At 41.8% G+C, this 27,108-nt stretch overlaps 1 protein-coding gene across 1 annotated transcript in view; it reads right to left on the reverse strand.

Moving 5' to 3' along the window:
• LOC126473229 (bifunctional coenzyme A synthase) overlaps positions 1–27,108 on the reverse strand; it is a 138,765-nt gene that overhangs the window by 70,668 nt on the left and 40,989 nt on the right. Inside the window, exon 3 of the mRNA XM_050100143.1 lies at positions 8,915–9,118. Coding sequence (XP_049956100.1) covers positions 8,915–9,118 — 204 coding nt within the window. The remainder of the gene's footprint in view (positions 1–8,914; positions 9,119–27,108) is intronic.

The following is a 27,108-nucleotide window of genomic DNA, read 5'->3' on the forward strand; positions in this document are numbered from 1 at the left end:
GTTACATTTCAGAACTGCAGTGATTAACAACCAAAAGAACATATCTATTAGAAAACAGAACAACTCGGTATAAAATTAACTTCTTGAAAGAAGTACGTTTCTTTCATCAGATGTCATTCACTTCCACTTTATTTTTATTTAGTGTACCATGGCCATGTTGTGTAGCCACTTTCAAGTAAATTGTTTAATCTTGACCATATAGGTTATGAAAAACATGGCCGGACTTTAAAACTGTAGCAATGATATTTGGTATAGTAGAACCAGTAGTACACTGCCCACGAAAATGACTACCCCAAAACATATATAGTTAATGAGTTAAACACTTTTTTTGGGAATGACTATACAACTGAAATATATTATGCAAAACAAAATTACAATGGAAATAAGTAACAGCCAATGCATTACACCTATTTCTTTCAAAAAGTTTGGGGACTGTGGGCTCTGTTGCGGCTTAATAAGATTTACTGTTTCTCTGAAGTGTTTTTTTAGGTTGTGATCACTAACAACAATGACACTATTAACTTACGATAAATGCAGACAATATAAACCCCGTTAACAGAGAAAACCAATGTGACACAAATGATAGTTATTTACAGTAACTGCAAATCACTAATGCCAATTTACTATGAAATAAGTAATGCACAACACTTATGCTTTACAAATATTCTAAAAAATATACTCTTAATCGCATAAATACGCACCGAGATACACAATGGAATTGGGGAATGATTACTTTTGAACAAGGATACTGCTGCAAAAGGTTTCGAAATAGCACAAATTAAATTTACAGTTAACAATAAAGTTTGAGTTTTTTGCAAATGTTTGAAAATACAAACTATATCACTACACATAATAACACACTCACGGACAGGTTATGGGAAATGACATGAACAGTAAAATATCAGAATCTAGATTTTCGAATTGGAACTAACACATGCATTCTCAAACAAAAAACAAACATTTAGAAGTTGGCTTATATATGCATATAAATGTGTGAAATGCATGGATTTTTTATTTATCTGAATTTGTGACACCTCCTTCACTGGCATGCCTCCAGCAATAGATTATCACAGTCAAAACTACAAAAACAGTGGAGCACCAACGAAGCAATTCCTTTAATTGGGAGTGAGGAGAATGTGATTTAAAGTCAACTGCAAATCAGGTTAGCACAGAGTACTGGATAACTGAATAAAAACATAAAATAGAAATGGAGAAATAAATGGGAGCAGGAAGCAGGAAACAAGCTCATAAAATAACTAATGAAAACACTGTATTCTTATAATCCATTCATCGTAAGAATAAACCTGATGTAATCAAACACAAATGCGATGATTGGTTAGAAGCCATAGCACACGTACAATAGTGTTGTTATGCTCTTGGAAGTAGGTCCTGCTTATGTAATAGGTATCTTATTACTAAGTTTCGTTAAATGAAACTTTAAGATATTCAAATGTATCAACAGCCATCGATGTTTTTCTTAATTGCGCTTTAGCTACGTAGTTTTTATTTCAAAAATCGTGTACAGTCACAGCCTCTGCAGCGTTGCGCACTGATTGCAGTATGCAGTATGAAAATGGCTGAGGCTGTTTTCTGTTCAGTAGTGAAACACGCGCGTGGAACATGGTTAAAAAGTGCCAACAAATAGGCTGTTCTTAATGTTTTTCATAAATTTACGGAGATAATCGGCTTTGAAGTTTTCCCGGCGCTGTATGTACTGCAGTTGATAAGTAAATACACACTGAACGTGTAGCATAGTTGGTAACGTAACTGAGTATAAACCACATGTGGATATTTGTGCATTAGTTCAAATCTCCCCAGTATCACTTTTTTTCCTTCTATCATTCAATTTGAAGTACCTACATCTCGTAATTATAAAACACATCATTTTTTATGAATACTGCACATCTTCTTGTTTCTAATTATATATTGGACGCGAAATTCCTATTTTCGTTTCAAATACAAATTCTTAATTATCGATGTTTTATGAAAAATTGTTCATAAAAGTTTCTTAAATTAAGAAAATATAATAATTTAATTTTTAAGGCAAAAATGAAAAACCAAATCCTCTATATTTGGACTGTCCATCGTTTTATACCACAGGGGTAGATAAATAATGTAGAAACATGAAAAACAATCTTTTTCACAGCATCGAGCACATCATACAAATGCTGCATTTTTACATTTGCTACTGTACCATTACAATATGAACCCAACAGAACTGATCTGGAGCCAAGCTGCAGGATTTGGCCCAAGAAGTAACTAGAAGTTAAGCTGCCAGACGTACTGGAACTAACGCACACAGCTTTTTCACACGTCACTGCCGAGCGCTGGCGGGGTATAGAATGGCTCGTCATAAAAGAAGAAGAGAAAATGCTGCGCCTGGTTGGCTTTGTGGATTCTGTAGGTGATAGGCTTGTTGTCAACGTAGCAGGTGACACTTCCAGAACTAAAATGTATTTCTTGGATTTGGATAAGGAAGGAGCTAAGAGATTACCAGATGACTGACTGTAAGTAACACCTTCAGTGGCTTCAATATTTAACTATACGGTGAATTCCTTCAATACTCTCTTACATTACACACGGCTTATGCAGAAAAATTACCCTGTGGTTAAGTCAGGAATTGTTTTTAATTACAACAGTATGTAAGCTAAAAATGATAATGTGCAGTTTTCGTCTAGTTGTCTAAGAAGCGTATTGTGGGAGATTTGCAGTGTATTATTTCATTCTGTTTAAAAAATAAATGACATTCGAAGCTGTATTGCTCCTCTGCTCATCTCTTTTTGTGTGTGAGCTGCAGCTGGCCACGTCACTGCAGGCTAGCTGCACCAGCTGACCGGTCAGTGCTGTCCAAGTTAAATGCGCCGGTAAAACTGTTGTCCCGTATTTTTGCCGTCAATGTGCATGTAATGCACAGCACAAAACACATAGTACTGTAGACAGCTTGGCTGCAGTCCCATGTGAAACTGAAATTCAATGAGGTTACAGCAAATGCGGAAGAATACATAGTGCAGTGTTTACATCAGGTTTATTCTTATGATGAACAGATTATACACATTGAGGTCTACACAGAGTGAATTTGAGAATGGTTTTTAAAAAATATCCGGCAACTGAAATTACATTGCAAATTGTAATGAGGCAGATAGATATTGCAAAGGAATAAGTCTTACTGCATGGTTCACTGGGGAGAGAAGTTCATGAACAACAATGCAGACTACCAGTGGAATAAGCTAATTTTACAAAAGCCACATGCAGTATAAGAAAGAACTGATTTGTACTCTAGGACGTTTATGGATCAACATGCCATTGACAACATGGTCATTAGAGGCAAAGGCACAAGTTCAGTTTGGAAAAAGAGAAGATACGGGTTCAATGTCCCATCAATGAAGAAGTTGTCAAGGCCTTCGTACACTATCAAAAAATCTGTCAAACTTTACTATGTTTGCCAACCATTTGACTGTACGATACTGTTTGAAGTGTCTGCCAATCATAGACCATTTTTGACATGTTTGCAGGAAAGTTTGATTGAAATAAATGGCTCTAAGCACTATGGGACTTAACATCTGAGGTCTTCAGTCCCCTAGACTTAGAACTACTTAAACCTAACTAACCTAAGGACATCACACACATCCATGCCCAAGGCAGGATACAAACCTATGACTGTAGCAGCAGCACAGTTCCGGACTGAAGCGCCAAGAACCGCTCAGTCACATCGACCGGCAAAAGTTTGACTGAAGGAAAGTTTGAAAAGATAGTGGACAATGTATGCGTCGATGTTTCCCAACAAATGTTTAGTGAAAAACAGTTTCACTAAAATTTATCTCACAGTATTTAGAGTTTGTGCAACTATGGAAACTATTGGCAACTACCAAAATGGTAGCAGTATCACATCTTTCCCATCCTTATTTTATGGAGGAAGAGGTTGAGAAGAAAATCAGTATCAAAGTTCTTCCACAGATAATGCGGGCAACAGGTTTCAACACTGTGCCATTTTAACGAACTGTCATTCAAGGACCAAGTAGGAGAGAACAAATTTTTGCGTACTTTTATCTTCTTTTTCAGTGTGAGGGAAAAGTAATTTTAAAGAAGTTATTAAAAGTTTCACTGTCCATCCACACAAAGTTGATGTAATCATTGGGTTCTGAGTGCAACATTTGCTTCAGCAGGTTTTCACGAGTATATTTCTCTCTCATTTTAAATCATTCCTTGGACCAACAACTCCTCCTCCTCCTCCTCCTCCTCTTCTTCTTCAGTGCCAAAGTCAATGCCAGAACTGCCTTATCTGCATTTGTGGCCATTCTCAGTACCATCAAAACACTCATTAAAACAAACAGTGTCTGCTTCAAAGTGAGGTTAAAATGGTAAACTGTTTGTATGTATACAGGCTTATTGACAAATCCACAGCCAGACAAGGGCAAATTTGACAACAAGTTTGCTCATTTATGGGGGGGGGTTTCTAGATGGATTGCAAAACTCAGACAGAGCAAGGATTGGAAAGGTAATCAGCTGTATCTCTTTCAAGGGAACCAGTCCAGAAGTTACCTTAATTATTTGGGGAAATAATGGAATACGTAACTCAGATGGATGGTTGGTCAGGGGTTTGAGCTATGCTCCTATCAAGTGCAAGTATACGGCCTTAAGCATTGTACCACCTTGTTTGTGATTTGCAATACATTTCACTTAGAAATCATACTAAATCATCACTAGGAAATGTTCAGTGTCAAGTTTAAAGCTTGTAGTGATGTGATTGGACAGCCTTCATCTAATAGTTATAAACTGCAGAAGCCTGTTTCCACAGATATTTGATGCAGCTATTTAGTCTTTCTTGGAAGTGTAACAATCATTTTCCAAACTTTCAATGTTACCATGGAATCATCTGTCTATGGGCAAAATGTGTTTGTGGGCAGTATTGTGTCCTACGTGTAATCTATTCAGTTTACTGGAGTACTAGTCATTACTGGTGCAACTATTTATACACGAAGAAGTAAACACTGAGAATCTGAACTGAGTGTCCAGCAGAGAAAAGGGTACACAAAAAATGACTGGTAAATGAGGACTCTTGGGGACTTCTCAAGCTAAATTTCTATTTGCTTATGATGTGTGGTTTCTGTCCACTGTTGCTCATCTGCAAGGTGCATAAGGCTCTGGTTGAATTTAGTACTATTTGTTTTTATATGAAGTTACTGTTCCTTTATCAGCTGCACTAACAATATATCATGCATCATATACTATCAGCAGGTTTTACGCACAATGGTCACTTTCAGGAGATGCCACAAAAGAAGAGTATATTAACACGTCACTGACAAATATCACAACGATTAAAGGAATCTACTCACACTACATGCACATATATATTAGGAATTTGCACAAAGTGTCCAACCTTCATGTGCATCTGGATGCAAATATATCAGCTACCTGCATTAAAAAAAGAAAGGTACAAGAACAGCAAATGTATGTACACACTAGCATGAAACTCAAATTGCCAATTTACTGCCAAACATACGTAATATATATTTACAAACAATGGAAAATCCAGGATGGAATGTAACAATATTAGAGAAGGAAAGTTGCTACTCACCATATAGCGGAGATGCTGAGTTATAGGCACAACAACACTGCAGTGCAATTTCAGTTGCCTGAGACTGGAGACGTGTGCGCATATTTTCGTTTTTGCGTGTGTGTTTTGTTGACAAAGGCCTTAATGGCCGAAAGCTAAAACAATGTGAATCTTTTTGTTGTGCCTACTTCGACTCAGCATCTCCACTATATGGTGTGTAGCAACTTTCCTTCTCTAATATTAATAAATATTTACAATTCACATATTTGTGTGAACATACACACAAAGTTGTAACGTTATATTTATAATACTGAGACATATGCACACACTATGAGTACACATTTGTAATTGTTGATATTTTAGTCAAGGAAATGGTTATAAAACCATGCAGAAATGTCGATACCCGTTTTTCTTTTTGTAGTATCACTTTTAATACGGCCACTGTGGATGGAATCACTTGGTAATTGGTGATGTGTAGAGTACTGTCTAATTACTAAAGCCAATAAAGGAATACTTACCTTTACTTAATATTGTTGTCCAGGTGATGCACTCCAGTGGTAAGGAATTACTTAAAACTTTTCACTTTGTTGCATATTAATATTAGTGTTGTATAGTTTTCATAAATCACTCTTTCTATTTTAGACAGTTCTTTCGATGCTGCTGGCTCCCCCCCCCCCCCCCCCCAACAACAACTTTTTAAGCTCTCACAGTTCATCCATTTTTAACAATTGCTGATCTTTTCTGTTGAAATGAATTTAAGTCCTAAAGCTGTCACCAATCCAACAGCTGTTTCAAATACAAATACTATAATATTGTACTGGACCTGATCGAAGCTGTGTAGACCTTAATGTGTAAGAATACTACATAGTTATTTTATAAGTTCATTTCCTGCTCCCTGCCCTCATTTATTTCTCTATCCCTATTTTAATTTCCTATTCAGTTATCCAGAACTCTGTACCAACCAGCATTGGAACTGTGCACGACATTGCATTGTTAGCCGCCCCAATTGTTTTGTTGGTGCACTATTTTCGTAATTTTTACTGTGATAAACTGATGTTGAAGTATTCATCTTTGGCATGCCACTGTAGAAGGTGTCACAAATTCAGATAAGTAAAAAATTCATGCACTCCACACATTTATTTACACCAAGCCAACTTCTGAGTGTGTGTTTGTGTGCCACCAGTTAGTTCCAATGTGAAATTCCAGATTTTAATATTTTACTGTTGATAATCTTTCACTGATTGTGTCAGTATTTGTTTGTCGTGATATGGTGTATATTTTTTAACTACTCCTGAGCAGGTAAGCCTATAATTTCCTGTAATCTTACAAACTAACTTATCTACCTAGTTGTGGGAGGACCTCTCGTTTGATATGGACTCTGAAGCACTGGCACGGAAATTGGATTGGAGAAAGGGACCAAACTATGTGGTCATCAGCCCTTCCGACCTTGGAATAACTAAAACCGATAGAACCTCACACTATAAGAGGGAACTACAATGGCCATAAAATTACAAATTATTGACAGAGAAGGAAGGAAGAAGGCGCAAGAAGAGAGGAGGGAAAGAAAGTGACTAATAACAGGGGCATGAAGGAAAAACCACAGGTAGACAAGATACACACTCAAGATAAAACAGACCCCAAAAAGCCCATAAAGAAAAGAGTGGTAAGGCAGAGGGCGGGGGTGAACCACCAAGCCCAGTCGATGCTAGTCCAATCGGGGCAAAGGGGGGATCATGACTGCCTGCCACCCTCTCCACCCATCGACAAGGATGAAGGTCTCATACTTAAATAAAGTGATAAAAACCCCCATCACCAAGAAATGGTAAAACTAGATCAGCCACTGAGGCACTGTCAAGCCAACACCAGGGGTAGTGAGTCAGGAAAGCTAAAAGTCCGTTGCAGGCCGGCTAAGTCGGGACAGTCCAGTAAATTTATTTATTTCATTAACAGTACAGAGTACCCCACCGCCTTGAAATGTAAGGTGGGTAGGATGCTACTGAATCTAATAGCAAAGACTTCTCATTATTACAATCTTATTGGTATGCAGTTGTTAATACTTATTTTAATAATATATAAAGAACATGATATATATGAAGATTTCTCGGAGGTTACAGCGAATTGAATGCTTAACAATTGTTAAAATGGTTCCACATAATTTGTTACTACCTAGTTGAAGAGAATTTATACAATGCAAATGTCAAAGGAAAAGAAAATGTAAGACAATGAGCATGGTGAAAATAATTTGTAGTATGTAGAGGGAAGTGATATGCTGTATTTGGTTGTGTAATACAGTCTAAGTAGCATGTTGGTTAATCATGACCTATTTCTACCTACTTCAGATGAGAACATTCGGTACAACCTCAAGTTATTCTCATCTGAAATGATAAGATGTGGACTACAGTCAACATTGATCCACAACGACAGAGAAGGGGGTCCTCATGACAGAGGAGATAACTGTGAGCCAGCCAAGTATGGCTGAAGCGGAGCCGGTAAAACACGACAGAGTCTTTATGAGAGGCCCATAAGGAGGACCGCTACGTAGTTGTAGAATCTTTTATCACCCTGAGCTTGTTTGGCGAAGAAAGAGTGTGCCATTCTGCATTCCAAAAGTCCCAAAACCCAATGACGTAATGCCGAGTGAAGGTCTATTTCCAGAATGCCAGAATGCCAATTTAGCCAGTCGATCAACAAGTTCATTGCCAGGGATCCCAACATGGCGTGGGGTCCTAATGAAAAGCACAGAGCATCCACATTAATCAAGGAGAGAAAGGGAGTCCTGGATAGCTCATGACACGAACGGGTGGCGAGGGAAGCACTGGCCGATAGCGTGCGAACTGCTCAAAGAGTCATTACAGATAGTGAAGGACAGTCTTGAGCAGAAGTGGACAGTTCCAGTGCACACACAATGGCTACCAATTCTGCAGTAAAAACACTAAAGCCATCTGGCAAGGAACTAAGTTCCATTTGTCTCGCATAGGTGTAAGCATGACCAGTGTGACCAGCAATCATGGAGCCATCAGTATAAATCACTTCTGAACCCTGGAATGAACTGAGGAGACAGTAGAATTGGTGGCGAAGGGCCTCAGGACGGATTGAATCCTTTGAATTGATGGAGAGATCAAGACAGAGCTGTGGTCGAGAGACGCACCACAGAGGGGTACATGCATGAGTGGAGAAGAGAGGCGGTAAAGGGAAGAAGCACTGTGGATCTTGGGATTTTTTACATTAACAAATCATTGCTAGAAGTTATATAATTGATACATGACAAGGAACAAAAAACTTTTGGTTCACCTGACGATTGAGGCTTATCCACAATTTCTGATATTACCTAAAACCGCTGCAGAATAAAAATTTACAAACCTCAGGTAGTTTCAGCTGTGTCCCTAGAAGTCTCATCCTTTCATTGCTTGAGCTTATTTTTAACTCTTCTTCTGGATGGCTTACTCCACACAATGGTTCCAATAGTTCAACTGTGTGTATGTCTAATTGTGATAATCCATTCTCTCTTCGTAAATCATTGACTTTTAAGCCACCTTTGTAAGTTTCTGCACTAACAACGATCATCTGCAAGAAATAATACCAGTAAATATTTTTTCTGATACTTTTGTCTATATTTCCTAATGTGTGCCTTTTTACTACTGAAACACTTCACTTCGGGTTTTATTAATCAAATTAAATTATTAATTATTACCCTTTAACCATCACAAGTAATTCTGATATATTAATAATCTGAATCACTTGGAATTACCTTTTAATATAAAAATTCAAGAAATCATTATAGTAAACTAAAGCTATTGTATGAGTGCTAGTCAAAGTTTCAATTATAATCTTAAAAAAAAAACTATATAATTATTTTATTATTTGTTTACAAGTATATGTCTGCAGTCCTAGTGCACATTGATATTCTCACATCACAGTACTGGTACAAATTGTCGGAGGAGCCAAAAGAAAATGGCACAGCACTCTGATAAAATTGGGATGGGTACTGCCATTTTATTTTGCTTCCTCTCGTGTTATGCTATGGCACTACAGTGTGAGGATTTCAATGTGTACCAGGACTATAGATGTTGACCTTCAAACAACAAAGAACTCATTATGAAGTATTTTTCTACTAATTAAATCTGTATGACAACTCCCATATAAGTGTCAAGCAACCTTGATAATGTGAGTGGCATATGTGACATGATAACTTACTTCATTATTTAACTGTTAAAATAAGTTAGTTAAAACTCAGCAGAGATCAGGGGGAAATCTCAGAGCAGTCCTTCAGCCAAAAAGGGTAAGTAAGAAAGAAAGAAAAAAAGGGGGGGGGGGGAGATTCAGAAGATCAAAAATAACTGCAGAATGATTTAGACATGATATCTGTACGGTGTGGAAGGTAGCAGCTGCCTCAAAATATGGAAAATTGTTAGGTCATTCACAAGAGTGTTAAAAGAAATCTCAGATTTCAGTTCAGTTACATGATAACACACACCTGTCAAGATAACTAAATATCTAGGAATTACATTTACGAACAAATTAAATTCCAATGGTCAAATAATGTTGCATGGAAGGCACACCAAAGATTGTGTTTAACTGTCAAAACACTTAAGATGCAACAGATCTACTAACAAGACTACCTACATGACATTACTCTGTCCTCTGCTAGAGTAGTGTTGTGCAGCATGGTGTTCGTACCAGACACAACTGATGGACAGTGATAAAGTCCTAAGAATGGCAACTCATTTTGTATTATCATGAAATAAGGGGGAGGGGGCAATATTATGTAAATGGAAGAGGACGTAGATGAAGATGAAATGGAAGATATGATACTGCGTCAAGAATGTGATGGAGTACTGAAAGACCTAAGTCGAAACAAGGCCCTGGGAGTAGACAGCATTTCATTAGAACTACTGATAGCCTTGGGTGAGCCAGCCATGCAAAAACTCTTCCATTTGGTGAGCAAAATGTATGAGACAGGCAAAACACCCTCAGATGTTAAGAAGAATATAATAATTCCAATCCCAAAGAAAGCAGGTGTTGACAGGTGTGAAAATCACCAAACTATCATTTTAATAAGTCACAGCTGCAAAATATCAACACAAATTCTTTACAGACAAATGAAAAAGTTGATAGAAGCTGACCTCGAGGAAGATCAGTTTGGATACCACAGAAATGTTGGAACATGCAAGGCAATTCTGACCCAAAAAACTTATCTTAAAAAATAGTCAACCTACATTTCTAGCATTTGTGGACTTAGAGAAAGCCTTTGACAATGTTGACTGTAATACTCTCTTTCAAATTCTGAAGGTTTCAGGGGTAAAATACAGGGAGTGAAAGGCTATTTACAACTTGTATAGAAATCAGATGGCAGTTAAGAGTCGAGGGGCACAAAAGGGAAGCAGTGATTGAGAAGGGAGTGAGACAGGGTTGCAGCCTATCCCAGATGTTACACAAGCTGTATATTATGGAAGCAGTAAAAGAGACAAAAGGAAAATTTGGAGTAGGAATTAAAATCCATGGAGAAGAAATAAAAACTTTGAGGTTTGTTAACAACACTGTAATTCCGTCAGAGACAGCAAAGGACTTGGAAGAGCAATTGAATGGAATGGACAGTGTCTTGAAAGGAGGATATGAGATGAACATCGTCAAAAGCAAAGTGAGGATAATGGGGTGTAGTCGACTTAAAGCAGGTGGTGCTGAGGGAATTAGATTAGGCAATGAGTCACTTAAAGTATTAGATGAGTGTTGCTATCTGGGACACAAAATAACTGATGATGGTCAAAGTAGGGAGGATATAAAATGTAGACTGGCTATAGCAAGGAAATTGTTTCTGAAGAAGAGAAATTTGTTAACATTGAGTATAGATTTAAGTGTCGTCAGGAAGTCCACTCTGAAGTATTTGTATGGAGCGTAGTCATGTATGGAAGTGAAACATGGACGATGAATAGTTTAGACAAGGAGAGAATAGAAGCTTTTGAAACGTGGTGCTACAGAAGAATGCTGAAGATCAGGTGGGTAGATCATTAACTATTGAGGAGATAGTGAATAGAATCAGAGAAAAGAGGAATTTGTGGCACAACCTGACTAGATAGGACACATTCTGAGGCATCAAGGGATCACCAATTCAGTAATGGAGGGAAGGTCGGAGGATACAAATCGTAGAGGGAGACCAAGAGATGAATATACTAAGCAGATTGAAAAGGATGTAGGGTGTAGTAGTTATTTGGGGATGAAGAGGCTTGCACATGATGGAGTAGCATGGAGAGCTGCATCAAACCAGTCTTTGGACTGAAGACAACAACAACAACAACAACAACAACAACAAAGGAGAGAGTGTCACAGATATGATAAGCAAAATGGGGTATCAATCATTAAAACGAAGGAGCTTCTCATTTGGCGAGGTATTTTCTCAAAATTTCGATCACTAGTTTTCTCCTCTGAATGTGAAATTATTTTATTGGTACCAACCTACCCAGGGAGAAATAAGGATCATAATAAAATAAGAGAAATCGGAGTGCATGCAGAAAGTTTTAAGGGTTCATTTTTTCCCAATGCTACTGTCAAGAGTGGAACGCTGGAGAAATAACCCAAAGGTGGTTTGAAGAACACTGCCGGGCACTTAACTGAGAACTGCAGAGTAGTCTTGAAGATGTAGCTGTAGATGTAGGATGCACTGAGATGAAAATATCACAAGCACTACATACTAACTGTCCCTATCTAACTTTACGCTTCATGGCCTGTTACAACACAACCTTCATTCTCTTAATACTCCTGGTCTCAACATTCCTACAGCCCCCTGCCTCACACCACTTCCAACCTCCCCCTTGACACAGATTCACCCATCTTGCACTCGCACCCTCTTCCTCACAGTCCCTCATTCCTCTGTTCTGTTTCCCCCTCCCTATTGACTTCTCCAACACCATCACCATAATGGATTCCAAGTACTCATCGGTGCCAGTACCCATGTCACATTCCTGTCCCATGCACCTGCTGCCTCACCCTCCCAGCTGCCACTCACTCTTCCCAAGCCTCTTTCTCATCCCACCTCTATTTTCATCCACTATCCATTCCATATGACACAACCCCCCATCCTAGTGTAGCTGCAGTAGTTTTCTCTTGTTCTTATCAAATCTATAAACAGTAGTAGAAATCATTTAACAAGCTATATTTTTCTGATTCTCATAGTTTAGATGGGAATGTATATTTTGCTGAGTACTATAAAACAAACAGTCTCAGTAGAATGCAATGTTTAACATCTAAGATATAAAAAAAGAGTACACAAAATTTGATCTTTCTTTAACTTTTGGTTACACAGGGTGTATACACAGACAACAAAAAAAATTTCTCAGATCTCCCGGTTAAAAAGGCACTCCCCACCACATGAAAACACACATCTTCCAAGATGAAAATACACTTTTTCCGTTATAAGCGGCAGTGTGCTTTCCCTCAGAACTGTAAAAAATCAATCCTTTGAATGGTGAAGGTTTTATACAGCAGTGAGAACTTCCCGGCACTTCAGAAAACAAAATTTGGCAAGGGATAAAGAAACATGTTTTGCAAAGACCTCTGATGTGCAGCAACATGTACGCTGCATATTTTCACCTTACGAAACACTGCGTATTTTTGCATTACAAAATACTGCATATTTTTGTATTACATAAGTATAAATTCAAATTCCGCCAAATGCAGCATCTTAGTTTCCCCAGCATTGAAACAGATTGCAATGCACTACTGTAAGCCAAAATTCGATTTCGCAATGCACTATTGTAAGCCAATCATAGCTCATGTCACGTGATCTTGCCAGTCAATTACAGCAGATGTTCAGAGCATAGGACATATGATGATGTCAGCCAGTGGTTGATTGGTTGGTTTAAAGGAGGGAGAAGGGACCAAACTACGAGTTCATCAGTCCCTTGTTATTAATAAAATGATGCCAAAAGGAAAAGCCACAATAACGAAGGGAAGGCAACAAACACTAAAATGAACAAAAGAGGACAAGAAAACAACAGAGAGACGCTAGAAACAGAAGAGAGTAAAACATGAAAGCAGATTACAGTGGCTGGCCAACCACGAGAATAAAAAGGGAAAGCCAGCCACTCTGCAACACATTAAAACCTCCACACTAAAAGCACTAGGGTGGAGGACACAGAGGGACAAAGGACATGTGCTAAAACCTACATAGAAGTATAAAACCCACTCTCACAGCTAAAACATAAAAGTAAAGCTGCTGCCCGACACCGAAGGCAGGGTGACGGGAAAGTTAAAAAGTCTGACGCAGAGCGGCTAAAAGTGGGCAGTCCAACAAGAGGTGGACGACTGTCATTTGGAAGCCACAGCAACACTGAGGTGGGCCCTTGTGACGGAGTAGATAACCATGTGTTAGCCACATACTGCCAATGCGGAGCCGGCGAAGGACAACTGATTCGCTTCGTGAGGCCTGAATGGTAGACTTCCACACATTCATAATCTCCTTAATGACACACAGTTTGTTATGTGTGTTCGTTATGCCAATCCACCTCCCAAAGCCGGAAAACCCTGTGGTGTAAGACAGAACACAGGTCAGCTTCGGAGATGCCTATCTCCAGAAGCGGTTTCCGCGTCACCTGTTTGGCCAGCCTGTCGGCGAGTTCATTGCTGGGGATTCCGACGTGTCCTGGGGTCCACACAAACACCACGGAACGGCGGGACTGTTCCAGGGCATAGATGGATTCCTGAATGGACGCTACCAGAGGATGGCGAGGGTAACACTGGTCGATAGCTTATAGGCTACTCAATGAGTCAGTACACAGGAGAAATGACTCACCAGGGCATAAGTGGATGTACTCAAGAGCACGAGATATGGTCGCCAGCTCTGCAGTGAAAACACCGCAGCCAACTGGCAAGGAGTGCTGCTCAATATGTCCTCCATGAACATATGCGAAGCCTACGTGACCATCAGCCATTGAGCCATCGGTGTAAACCACTTCAGAGCCCCAGAACACGTCAAGAATCGAGAGGAAGTGACAGCGGAGAGTGGCGGGGTTAACGGAGTCCTTAGGGCCATGCAAAAGCTCCAGACGAAGCAGCAGCCAAGGCGTACACCACGGAGGCATACGTGAACGGACAGCAAGTAGAGGTGGCAAAGGGAAGGCCTCCAGTTCGGAGAGAAGGGACCGCACGCGAACCGCAATTGTTAGCTCTGATCTGGGCTGCCGATGCGAGAGTTTGACTGCTGCGGCGTAATTCGCATGCTCAGGGGAACTATGAATGTGTGCTGCGTAACTGACGAGCAGTTGCGCACGTCTGATCTGCAGTGGAGGGACACCAGCCTCCACCAGTACCCTGGTCAACGGACTCGGCCTAAAAGCTCCTGTCGCTAATTGAACCCCACAGTGGTGCACAGGGTCGAGTAAATGCAATGCTGAAGACACTGCCAAACCATAATCCACACTCCCATAGTCAATTCAGGATTGGACAAGGGCTCTGTAGAGCTGCACCAGTGTACAGTGATCTACAACCCAACTGATGTTGCTCAGGCAGCAGAGGGCATTGAGGTGCAGCCAGCACTTCTGCTTAAGCTGACGAAGATGAGGCAGACAAGTCAAACGAGCGCTGAAAACCAGTCCTAGGAATTTATATGTCCCCACTACAGTGAGTGGATCGTCATTTAGGTAAAGTGTGGGTTCCGGATGAACAGTATGACGCCGACAGAAGTGCATGACATACAATTTTGTGGCTGAAACCTGGAAGCCGTGGGCTAGAGCCCATGACTGCGCCTTGTGGATGGCTCCCTGGAGGCGCTGCTCAGCAACAACAGTACTGCGGCAGCAGTACGAAATGCAGAAATCGTCTGCATACAGAGAAGGTGAGACGATGGGCCCGACAGCTGCTGCTACACCGTTAATGGCCACTAAAAATAGAGAGACCCTCAATACAGAGCACTGCGGGACTCCATTCTCCTGGATATGGATGGAACTATGGAAGTCATCAATGTGGACACGGAAAGTACGGAGCAACAGGAAGTTTTGCATAAAAATCGAGAGTGGTCCCCAGAGACCACACTCATACAATGTGGCAAGGATATGATGTCACCAAGTCGTGTCGTATGCTTTACGTAAGTCAAAAAAGATGGCAATCAAGGTGTTGATGTCCGGAAAAGGCTGTTCGGATGGCAGTCTTGATGGACACAAGATTATCAGTGGTAGAGCCACCCTGGTGGAAGCCACCCTGACATGGAGCCAGCAAGCCACGCGAGTCCAGAACCCAACCCAACCCAACCGCTGACATACCATACGTTCCAGCAGCTTGCAAACAACATTGGTGAGGCTGATGGGTCAATAGCTATCCACATCAAGCGGGTTTTTACCAGGTTTGAGCACCAGGATGATGGTGCTCTCCCGCCACTGCGATGGAAAGACACTATTGCACCAGATCCGGTTGAAGATGACGAGATGATGTCGCTTGTAGTCAGATGAGAGATGTTTAATCATCTGCCTGTGGATGCGATCAGGCCCAGGATCTGTGTTGGGGCAATGTGCAAGGGCACTGAGGAGCTCCGACTCTGTAAATGGGGCGTTATAGGATTCACTGCAGCATGTAGTGAATGAGAGGACTTTCCCTTCCAGCCACTGTTTGAGTGTGGGAAAGGCTGCGTGGTAATTCTCTGATGCAGAGGCTTGCGCAAAGTGCTCAGCAATGGTGTTTGCTTTGGTATATAACATCTACATCTACAGCCATACTCTGCAAGCCACCTGACAGTGTGTGGCCATAACACCGGGAACAGCTGTTGGGGCTTGGTACTTGAAAAGATGTTTGATCTTTGCCCAGACTTGGGAAGGAGGCGTATGGCACCCAATGGTGGGGACATATCTCTCCCAACACTCCGCCTTCCGTTGTTTGATAAGGTAGCGAACACGGGCATGGAGCCATTTAAAGGCTATGAGGTGCTCCAGGGAAGGGTGCCGCTTATGCTGCTGTAGAGCTCGTCGACGCTTCGCAATTGCTTCAGCGACTTCCGGCGATCACCAGGGGACTGCCTTACACCTCGGGCACCCTGGAAGGCGAGGGATCACATTTTCTGCCACAGAAACAATTGTGCTAGTTACCTGCTCAAAAATCACATTGATGTTACCGTGTGGGGGAGATTCATTGGTGGCCTTGTTCAAATCCCATCTGGGCAGGTGCCCGTGTGCCTGACGCTGGGGCAGTGACAGGAAGATGGAGAAATGGTCACTACCACACAGATCGTTATGTGCTCTCCAGTCGATAGATGGGAGAACGAAATGTACACCTCGCCGCTCTAAATTGGCACGCAGCTCATCGTTGGACTGCAAAAGAAGGTCTCTTGTGAAATATGATACCCTGGACAATATTTACGCTCTTATGGGGCGTAATGGTTACAGAAACATCCCCCTGCTTGTCACAAGCGAGTAAGTCCAGTGACTGGGCAGAGGATGCTGTTTTGATCGAAACTGACCCAGATCTCATTTTGGACAAGCCCTCCACGTCCCCAAACTTGTCCTCTAAATGCTCAACAAAGAACTGAGGCTTCATCGTCATGAAAGAGTCCCCATCAGCTCTCGAACATACAAGGTACTGGGGGCGAATAAGATCCACTGCCATCCTTAGCCTGACATTCCCCCCATGGCGGGGCCAGGGAGGGGAACGATTTGGGGTCGTACTTCTGTGCGTTTAATTGAGCTCGTGGTCGCTTAGAGACTGCTGGTGTTTCACCACCAGCAAGAGATGATAAGACTACGCTACATCGTGTGTCATCCGCCCTGATGCCACCCACTCCAACCAGGGGCCCTCCCCACGGGCGCCACCCAGCCACAGCAAAGGCCACCTGGCAGGATGGCCATTGCCGGGAGTCCCGATGCCCCAGGGGGATGGGCATCTACCCCTCTGCATACGTGGGGAGTAAATGATGCAGGCATCAGCAGAGCGATCCCTGTGTTGTCAGGGGGCTACAACCAACAGGGTACATGGTGGCTCCACTGCAAGAAACTGATTTCCGTGCTGGATATGAGGTGCAATGAAGTCCATGGTCATCGTTGGCACAGAAAGTGACACTGCATATAGTGCATGGTAGAAAACGTACCCAGGAAGGTTTCCTCACCCAAGGGATGGAGAATGAGCATGACTGCAACGCAAATGACGAAAAAGTGGGCTAAAGATCTCAATGCACCATGTAAGACGCCCTTCCCCAACTGGGTCACTTTTCGGGAAAATTTTGAAAAACACAGGTCAAAGCCTACAGGGGACCATCACATAAAGGCCGAAACGTGTGAAACTCCTTTTAGTTGCCTCGTACGACAGGCAGCAATACCTCGGGCCTATTTTAACCTATGGACCTGCAGGGGTGGGGAGATGTCAGCCAATAGCAACATCACTGTTAAGTAGTGTGAATGCACAAATAGGAACAGTTAATGGTTTAAATTAATGTATGTAGTATAGCTACAAGAAAAGCTAAGCTTCCACATGTAACATTGGTCTTTTTAGTGTGTGTTACACTTTAAGATAAATCACACATATGTGCCAGTAAAATTTTAAACAATGGCATTAATGTCTGGTCTTCTGGGTTCAAAATTATGCTAAGTGGCTGGTCTTGAATGTTTTAAGTTTTAAATGAGAGTCAAATGCTCTGTGATTTCAGAAATTCATTGCACATTCTCACATGTAACATAGTTCATATTGTGCAAAAGAAAATTTTCTTTGAAAATAATGCTTTTCTAAGAACCATTCACAATATTTTTCCCACGACATCTTAGACATGGGTTTGTTCCAGCAGCTACCAGAAAACAGGTGTTACAGCACGAGGGCACCTATGATGATGTAAGAAGCCCGTATGTTCGTACACATATAGCATATAGAATCTTACATGAAGGGAAAAAAGATATCAGAGGATACTTGAACAGTATAGGAATTTCATAAACCATACTAAAATGCATAATTTGACTTAAAGGACACATTCATATGTCCAGATTCACAGTGAAGTAGGCCCCAGCCTGATATTAAGCTTTTCAGTGTGCTTTTTGGGATGCAAATTTTCTTGTAGTACCAGTACTGTAGTGTCTCATGTTTGATTCTTTATAATGACATAACGCTGTACATGCCAGAAGATGAAAATGCGCACTTGAAATTCAGTGAACAGTTGAAACTAGCCAATAGTGTGGAATGTTAACACTTTGTTTCTTACAAATTGACTGCATCTGCAGAAAAGATTAACAAAAGCCACATTTATTTAGCAAATGGACAAAAATAACTTCATTGTTGCACACAGCGATTAATGCTTGACTGCCAAAACCATGGAAATAAAATCAAATCAGAAAACTGAGACTAATAACAGTCTTCTGCAAGGATGTGAATATATTTTAATTCACTCAATAGCTCCTGCCACAGAAATACGTTTTGTTTTCATTTGACGTGTGAACTGTAAACAAAGATGAAATAGGACATCAGGAAACAGCACTTTCCCCCTCTCCCCACTAAAACCCAGACCACTCTGCCTTTGCACGAATCTGGCAGCTTGGGTACTCCAGAAAAGTTTTTCTGTGGTTCTTGCTACTGCTGTAGCCACACTTCAAGTAGCCAGAAGCGAGAGAAGGCATTGCTCATATGTGACTCAACTGCGCATGTGCATGAGCCCGCTGGCAACTGCTCAAAACGAACTTAATGTAAACAGCTGTGAAATTACGCTCATCAAAAGCAGTTTGCTGTTATGAAGTATTCCATAGTCTTCGTCCTATTTTACACATTTCGCTTTTTATCAGTTCTTACTAGTCAAAAATTTAACTAACCTGGAATTCTAGAAAATTTACATGTTTCTCCTCGTTTTCTCCCAGATAAAAAAATTCTCGGGTTTTTTTCCGGAGCCTATACACCCAGTTACAGGATTGACACAGGTTCTTTTAAAGCAGTAACTTTCCACTGTAAAAAGAGCACTTCAACCTCATTCAAAATTTTTCAGCTTAGAAAATATTGCTATTCAAAAATATAAGAAATATAAAATGCGAAAACACAGTATTACCAATCTGTAGAAATGCATACAATTCCAAGAATAATATTGCAATTAATTAAATATTTGAGATATATTTCTAGAATAATGTTGGCAGGCTCTAAAAGAAAATGCGGGATAATTTTTTCTCAAAAAATCAGTCCACCAAAATAAAACCCAATATAAAAGCTAGTTCAAGAATTTGATAAAGCACTGAAACAAAATACCTTCATCTCTTAATGTGTGTAAATATTACCTGTAATTCCCATTGTACACATAAATTATTAAAACTGTGACTGAGCTAAATTTGACTAATTGTAAATTTCAGGACTGCAACCAGATTACATTGACTTCTTCCCAAGATGTATCAGATGACAACCATTCAGCCACCTTCGAGTGTTGCACTGAAGAATGCTAGTTCATATCACTAAATTTATACAAAAAAATTGGCATGGGATGCATACACAAGGGCAGCCACTAAATGAATGACCTCTGTTGAGTTTTTTGCCCTCTTAAAATATTTCTTATCTATGGCAAGCAGGCACATGCATAATGGTGATACTATGTGCATGTGCTCTGGAGAAATGCACATTTGCAGTGTTAAAATTCAGATGTCAAAATTAATTTTATTAACTGTCACAGATATATCTTCAGTCATAAAATGTTTTCTTTCTGAAGAAATCAAAGAAACCATCAGGTCCCAAGTCATCTAGTTCTACATCTGTATCGATACTCCACAAGCCACTGTGAGTTGCGTGGCAGAGCATATCCTGTACCACCACTAGTCATTTCCTTTCCTGTTCCACTCGCAAATAAAGAGAGGGAAAAATGACTATCTATATGCCTGCATATGATTCCTAATTTCTTGTAACTTATCCTCATGGTCCTTGCGTGAAATGTATGTTGGTGGCAGTAGATACATTTGTCAGTCAGCTTCAAACGCTGATTCTCTAAATTTTCTCAACAGTGTTTCTCAAAAAAGAACATCACCTTCCCTCCAGGGATTCCCATTCGAGTTCCCAAAGCATCTCCGTAACACTTACACGTTGTTCGAACCTACCAAAAACCAATCTTAAAGCCCGACTCTGAACTGCTTTGATGCCTTCCTTTAATCTGACCTGGTACGGGTCCCAAGCACTCGAGCAGTACTCAAGAACAGGTCGAACCAGCATCCTAGATGTGGTCTCCCTTACAGGTGAACCACCCTTTCCTAAAATTCTCCCAATAAACTGAGGTCAACAATTTTCCTTCCCTACCTCAGTTCTCACATGCTCACCCCATTTCATATCGCTTTCAAACGTTATGCCTAGATATTTAAATGACCTGACTGTGACAACCAGGACACTATTAACACTGTATCCTAGCATTAGAGGTTTGTTCTTCCTTCTCATCCGCATTAACTTACATTTTTCAAATTAGAGCTAGCTGCCATTCATCACACCAACTAGAAATTTGGTCTAAGTCATCTTGTATCATCTTACAGTCACTCAACTTTGACACCTTACCATACACCAATGCAGATTGCTGTCCGCCCTGTTCACCAAATCATTAATGTACATAGTGAACAACAGTGGTCCTATGACACTTCCCTAGGGCACTCTCGACGATTATCTTGTCCCTGATAAACACTCGCCGTTGAGGACGATGTACTGGATTCTATCACTTAAGAAGTCTTCAAGCTACTCACGTATCAGTGAACTTATTACATATGCTCGTACCTTCACCGAAAGCCACCATCATGATTACTAAGATTTTCAATCTACCAATTCCCTAATAATTGAAACCAAGAAGAATCTTGTCGAGGGCAAGATTTCTGTGGCGGAATAATCCACGGACTACCCTGGGTGATACAATTCTCAACTGCAGCTGACTTGCTGGGCTGAGAGACGCAAGTGCAGCAATCATATTCAATGCATCTTTCACACACTGTGCGCGCTGTCTGACCAATGTAGGCTTTGCCACACTAGCAATGATTCTGTAGATCCAGCACATCACAATCACAGATTGTCTTTTGCCAACTTGAAAAGCGCGGAAGTCTTCATATTGTACAGACGATTACTTTGACGTAACACTTCCTTAAGATCCTGCCTAATTTCGATGAAGTGGTTGATTGGTTTAATGATTACGGGGCTAAATTACAAGGTCATGAGTCCCTCTTACCTGGATCAGGCAAGTCAGCAAAAGTATACATCAAAGAATGGCCTAGTGTGTGAAACGCCAGGAAAAGAGCCCCATGGTCTACTGGAGGTCAACAAAGCCTGAAGAAAGGAACAAGGAACAAGACAAGTTGGTAAAGTAAGAAAGGTAGGCAAGGTGCCCCATACAGGGAGCAACCAGAGGCCCCTAAAGGTAGACAGTATGATGAGGAACATAGCCTCTGCCATTTATCAGAGAAACTCCACTCAGAAACCAGTAGCGACAACACAGCGAGAGAAGCACAGGAAAACAGAGGAAGATCACCAAGTCAAACAGAACATGCAAGAAGGGAGAAGAAGAGCAAAAGAGTGGGTAGGACAAGGGCTGGGGTGGACCACCAAGCCCAGACAGCCATTGCCCGTTTGGGGCAGAGGAGGCAACAGGGTGTCCTGCCAACCTCTAAATGGGCTGACAAGGTCGAGGCACTCTCCCTTAGAGATGGTGGTAAAAAACCCCCTTCATAAATAAACCATAAAATCAGGTCAGCTGGTGAGGCTTTGTCTGCTAATACCAGGGGTAGATTAAGTCTGCTGCAGGGCTGCTAGGTTGGAACAGTCCAGCAAAATGTGAACCACTGTCAAACATGCACCACGACAATGGGGTGGATCTTCACGATGGAGGAAATGACCATGACCAGCTGAATATGGCTGATGCAGAGGCAGTAAAGGATGATGGAGTCCTTGCAAGAGGCCCAAACGGAGGACCTCAACAAACTCTAGGTCCCCTTTATTGCTCATAGTTGGTTGGGAAGACTCAGAGTACACTATTCCATATTCCAAATACTTAGAACTTGACAGCATAATACTGGTCAAAGGTCTAATTCTGGAATGCCAATCTCAAGACAGCTTGCTGCTGGTAGTCAATATGGCCAGCCTGTCAGTGAATGAGAGTTCACTCTCCAGGATCTCAACGTGACCTGAGGTCCAGACAAAGACTGCCGAGCATCCACATTGTTCCAAGGCAAAAAGAGAATCCTGGGCAGTCAAGCCTAAGGGATGGTGAGGCTAACATTGGTCAGGAGCTTGTAAACTGCTCAACAAGTCACTCAGATGAGGAAGGACTCTCAGTGCAGGAGTGGATATGCTCAAGAGCATGAGAGATGGTTACCAACTCTGTGCTGAGTCTACAGCATTGACAGTGCAGGGTCTCAGGATAAGCAGAGTCTTTAGGAACTTGTGATAGGCCAAGACAGAGCTGTGGAATTAGGGATGCACCATGGTGTACGTGAGCAGGCCTGGACAAGGGTTGGCAGAGGTCAAACCTGGGGTTCAAAAAGAAGGGACCGGGTGGAATGGCGATCATAGTGGGAGGTGGATCTCCATACCTGAAAAGAGTAGACAGCAGTTCAGATGCTCTGGGGTGCAGCGGATGCATAATGCGTAAGCAAAGAGCTATTGTTGGTGCAGAACCTGCAACAGTGGAATGCTTGCCTCCACTAGGACGCCGGTCACAGGCGTAGTCTGAAAGGCACCAGCTACCAGTCTTATATCACAATGGTGTATCACGTCTACTGTAGTATATACACTGTCAAAGGTGATGCCAAGCTGCATGCAAGACTATTGTAATCTAGATGGGAGAGATCAAAGCTGTGTAGATCCATATCAGAGTAGAGTGGTCCGTGCCCCAGTTGATGTTACCTAGACACTGAGGTGCAACCAACACGTCCACTTTAGTGGACAAAGATGGGGTAGCCAAGTTGAGTAGGCATCAAAGACCAGTTCGAAAAAATTAGAGTCCACAACATTTAAGGACTGACCATAAATGTACAGATCCGGATGGGGATGGCCTGTATGGCGATGACAGAAATGCGAGAACTCCATGTGCTGCTCCATGCAGCCTGCGGTCAGCAACTTCCATCAATGGTGAACAAAAATAAATGCAAAAATCGTCAATATACACAGAGGGAGACACTATAAGCCCCCACAAATGTCAACCAGATCATAGATAGCCATTAAAAAGAGAGGACACTGAAAACAGAGTCCTACTGAACCCCATTCTCATATAGATGGGAGGTACTACAGGAGGTACCAGCCTGCATCTAAAAAGCATGACAAGAAAGAAAGTTCTAGATAAAAATCAGAAGCGGGCCATGAAGGCTTTACTCATGTAAGGTGGGAATGATGCGGTGGTGCCATGTAGCATAATAAGCTTTATACAGATTGAAGAAGACTGCAAAAAGGTGTTGAAGCCAGTCAAAAGCCGCTCGGATAGCAAACTCCAGGGATTGCATACAGCGTTTGACCTACCATATATTCAAGTAACTTGCACAGGACATTGGTTAAACTGATCAAACAATAGCTGTCCATCTGAGAAGCGCTTTACCCGATTTAAAAACTGGAATAATGTCACTTTCTCACCACTGGGAACAATATTCCCGTTCACTCCTGTGTCAGTTTAAAAGAACAAGTTTATGACGTTGGCTAGTCAAAGATAAGTGTTGAAGCATTTGTCTGTGCACCTGGTTTGGTGTAGGAGCCATGTCGGGGTAGAAAGGAAGGGTGCTGGTGAGCTCCCACACACTCAATGGGGCATTATAAGGCTCCAGGCGGCAGGAGATGAACGGTAAAGGGAGTCATTCCAGACTGCGTTTCACAATATGGAATGTGAGCGGATAGTGGACCAGCGCTAAGGCCTGGGTGAAATGCCAAGCACACTATTCACTGACAGAGTCTGGGCTGGTGATTATAACAACATTCAGGTAAATTCTCTTGACGCCTGTAGGAGAATGGTGGCCAAAGATGCAACTGATCTTTGGCCATACCTGTGAAGAGGGCGTATGCTGTCCTACGGCAGTGACATATCATTCCCAACTAATCCGTTTCTGGCATTTAATAAGATAACAGGCCCAGGAATGAAGCTTTTAAGGCCATGAGGGGATTGAGAGATGGATGCCATTTGCAGTGTTGGAGGGCTTGGGGTCAGTCTTTAATAGCTGCAGTTTTGGGGAACCAAGGGCTGTCTTCCTTTGGGGAGAACCCGAGGAAGAAGGAATCACTGAAGCAGCTGCCAAAAGAGAATGGCATTGGTTAAGCTCCATATGTACTCATCAATGCTGTCGTGTAGCTGTTGAGGTGGCAGCTGAGGAAAAGGCATCCCAATCCACATTATTAAAGGCCTACCTGAGAGTGATGAAGGTGAGTGATGCTGAAGAAAAGAATAAGACAATCAGAAGACGATCACTGTTGCATAAATCATCACGAACTCACCATGGAAGAGAGGGGAGGAATCCAGGGCTACAGATGGAAAAACCAATGGACAAGGAAGTGCCATGTGCCACCCTAAAGTGTGTGAGGGCTCCGGTGTTGTAGAGGCAGAGATCAAGCCCTGCCAGCAAGTCTTCAACAATCCTGCCCCGGTTAGCAGTACAGTACCACCTTACAGAGTGTCATAGACATTAAAAACCTCAAGGAGAAGGAAAGGGTGAGGGAAGTGTCGAAGGAGAGCAAGAAAGCAGTAAGCGTTGGAGACTGGTCTGGAGGAAGGTAAAGATTGCACATCATTACCACAGAGTCTACATAGGTCCGTATGGCCACTGCTTCCAGTGCAGTATAAAAAGGAACCCAAGAACTAACAATCTACATATCGACCACTGTAGAGACACCACAGAAGGCTCAGAAATTGCCATCCTGATTTTGGCAGAAGGCTTGGAAACCAGGAAACTACAAACATTCATCAAAAAATGAAATTCCTGCAATACAACACAAGCTACAGAAAAGAGAGAAAGAAGAGACTGCAATTTTGGAAGTGTATGATAGTAACCATTACCGTTCCATTGATAGTACATAGTACAACAGGTCGGACGGACATTGAATGGGCCCGAATCGGTCATTGTGCCGAGTCAGTGCGTCAACGGTAAGGACGGAGTGACATCCATGAATGTAAGATTGGGTCCTTATTGAGAGGGAGGGGGCAAATCCCCTTGGGTGTCAGGGGAAGGGGTGGGGTGGGGGCTCATCCCAAGACTTGTGGATCTTCTTATTCTCCTTCAGGGGGCCAGAGGAAGTGTGGTCGCAAAGAGAGCAAGTCACAGCAATATCAGTATCTGAAAGAGAATGATCAGCCTTGTGGCCCACAGAGCTTGGGTTCCGCATTCAACTCTCAGTAAAAGGCTTCTTGTCCTGGAGATGCCAGGGACAGGTGCTTCTAGAGGGAGCCCCATCCCTGCTGGGTGCCAAAGAAGACTCTGACCGAGGAGAAAGAGTGGTTCTATGAATGGAGGGAACGGAGACCACCAGGAAGGAGGCAAAGAAAGGGGGACAGGATGGACGGAGGTAAGGAGGAAGGAAGTAGGAGGTAGGAGGAGGAAAGGATGCAACTACAAGGTACTGACTGGATAGGGTTGAATTTCTGTTGAGTCTCAAACTAGGATAGACAGTAGAGAGTTTTGAGTTCCGAAATCAGGGTGACCACTCCAACTTGGAAAAAAAAAAAAAAAAACCCTGAAAATTCCATGTGTGAGAGGGAAGATTATGTGAGGAAGCTCCTGCTTCTGTTAAATTGATGGTGAGTGGGGTTGTGGGCAGCACAGGACACCACACTAATGACTTTTCTTTCCTCTCAGCTGAGCTATATACCAGCCATAAGCAGTAGTTAAACAGCAGTTTTTAAACATAAAATAATCAACAAACTTTGAGATACTAAGTATTTTACAATCTGTGATTTATAAAACTCAACAAAATTCAATTTCAATGCTAGGTTAAAAATGCAGAATTGCCTGATAATTTATGAAATTGCCTAAGATTTCCCAGATTTATCCAGGGAGAATGTAATTCCCTGGAGAGAAGTTTTCCAATTTCCTTTTTATACATCATGCAATTCAGTGAGCGAGGAGAATGAGGACTGGAGCAGTTCATGCACTTGGTCAGAGAGTTGTTAGTTGGACAGGGTGGCCACAGTCACCACAAATAGCATTTGCCTCATGTTGTAACATATGTGACCAAAACCAAGACATAATGCATGGGAGGCGGGACATAAGGCTCCATGTCACAATGGTAAACCATAAATTTGACTTTTTTCAGCAGGGTATCCCTCTGAAAGGCCAGGATGAAATATCAACGTGATTGTCATTAGGACCTTTCTGGAATTGCCTGATGAAATCAATGCCGTATAATTCCAGATTAGTCCCAAGTTCCTCATCAGATTGAAGGAGGAGGTCCCTGTGGAAAATAATCGCCTTGGGTCATGTTTAAGGACTGGTGAGGAGTATTGCTCACTGGGGCATCTCCTAGGCACTTCCAAGTGCAAAGGGAAGTCAGCTGACTGGCAGAAGAGGTTTTAATCAGTAAGGAAGCAGATTGCATCTTACTAAGGGAGTCAACTTCACCAAACTTATCTTCTTATGTTCTACAAAAAATAGCAGTTTGGTAGTGGTGAAAGTCTCACGGTTTTTCCTGGAAGAAAC

The sequence above is a fragment of the Schistocerca serialis genome, chromosome 4 (assembly GCF_023864345.2).
Source record: "Schistocerca serialis cubense isolate TAMUIC-IGC-003099 chromosome 4, iqSchSeri2.2, whole genome shotgun sequence".
NCBI classification, from domain to species: Eukaryota; Metazoa; Arthropoda; class Insecta; order Orthoptera; family Acrididae; genus Schistocerca; species Schistocerca serialis.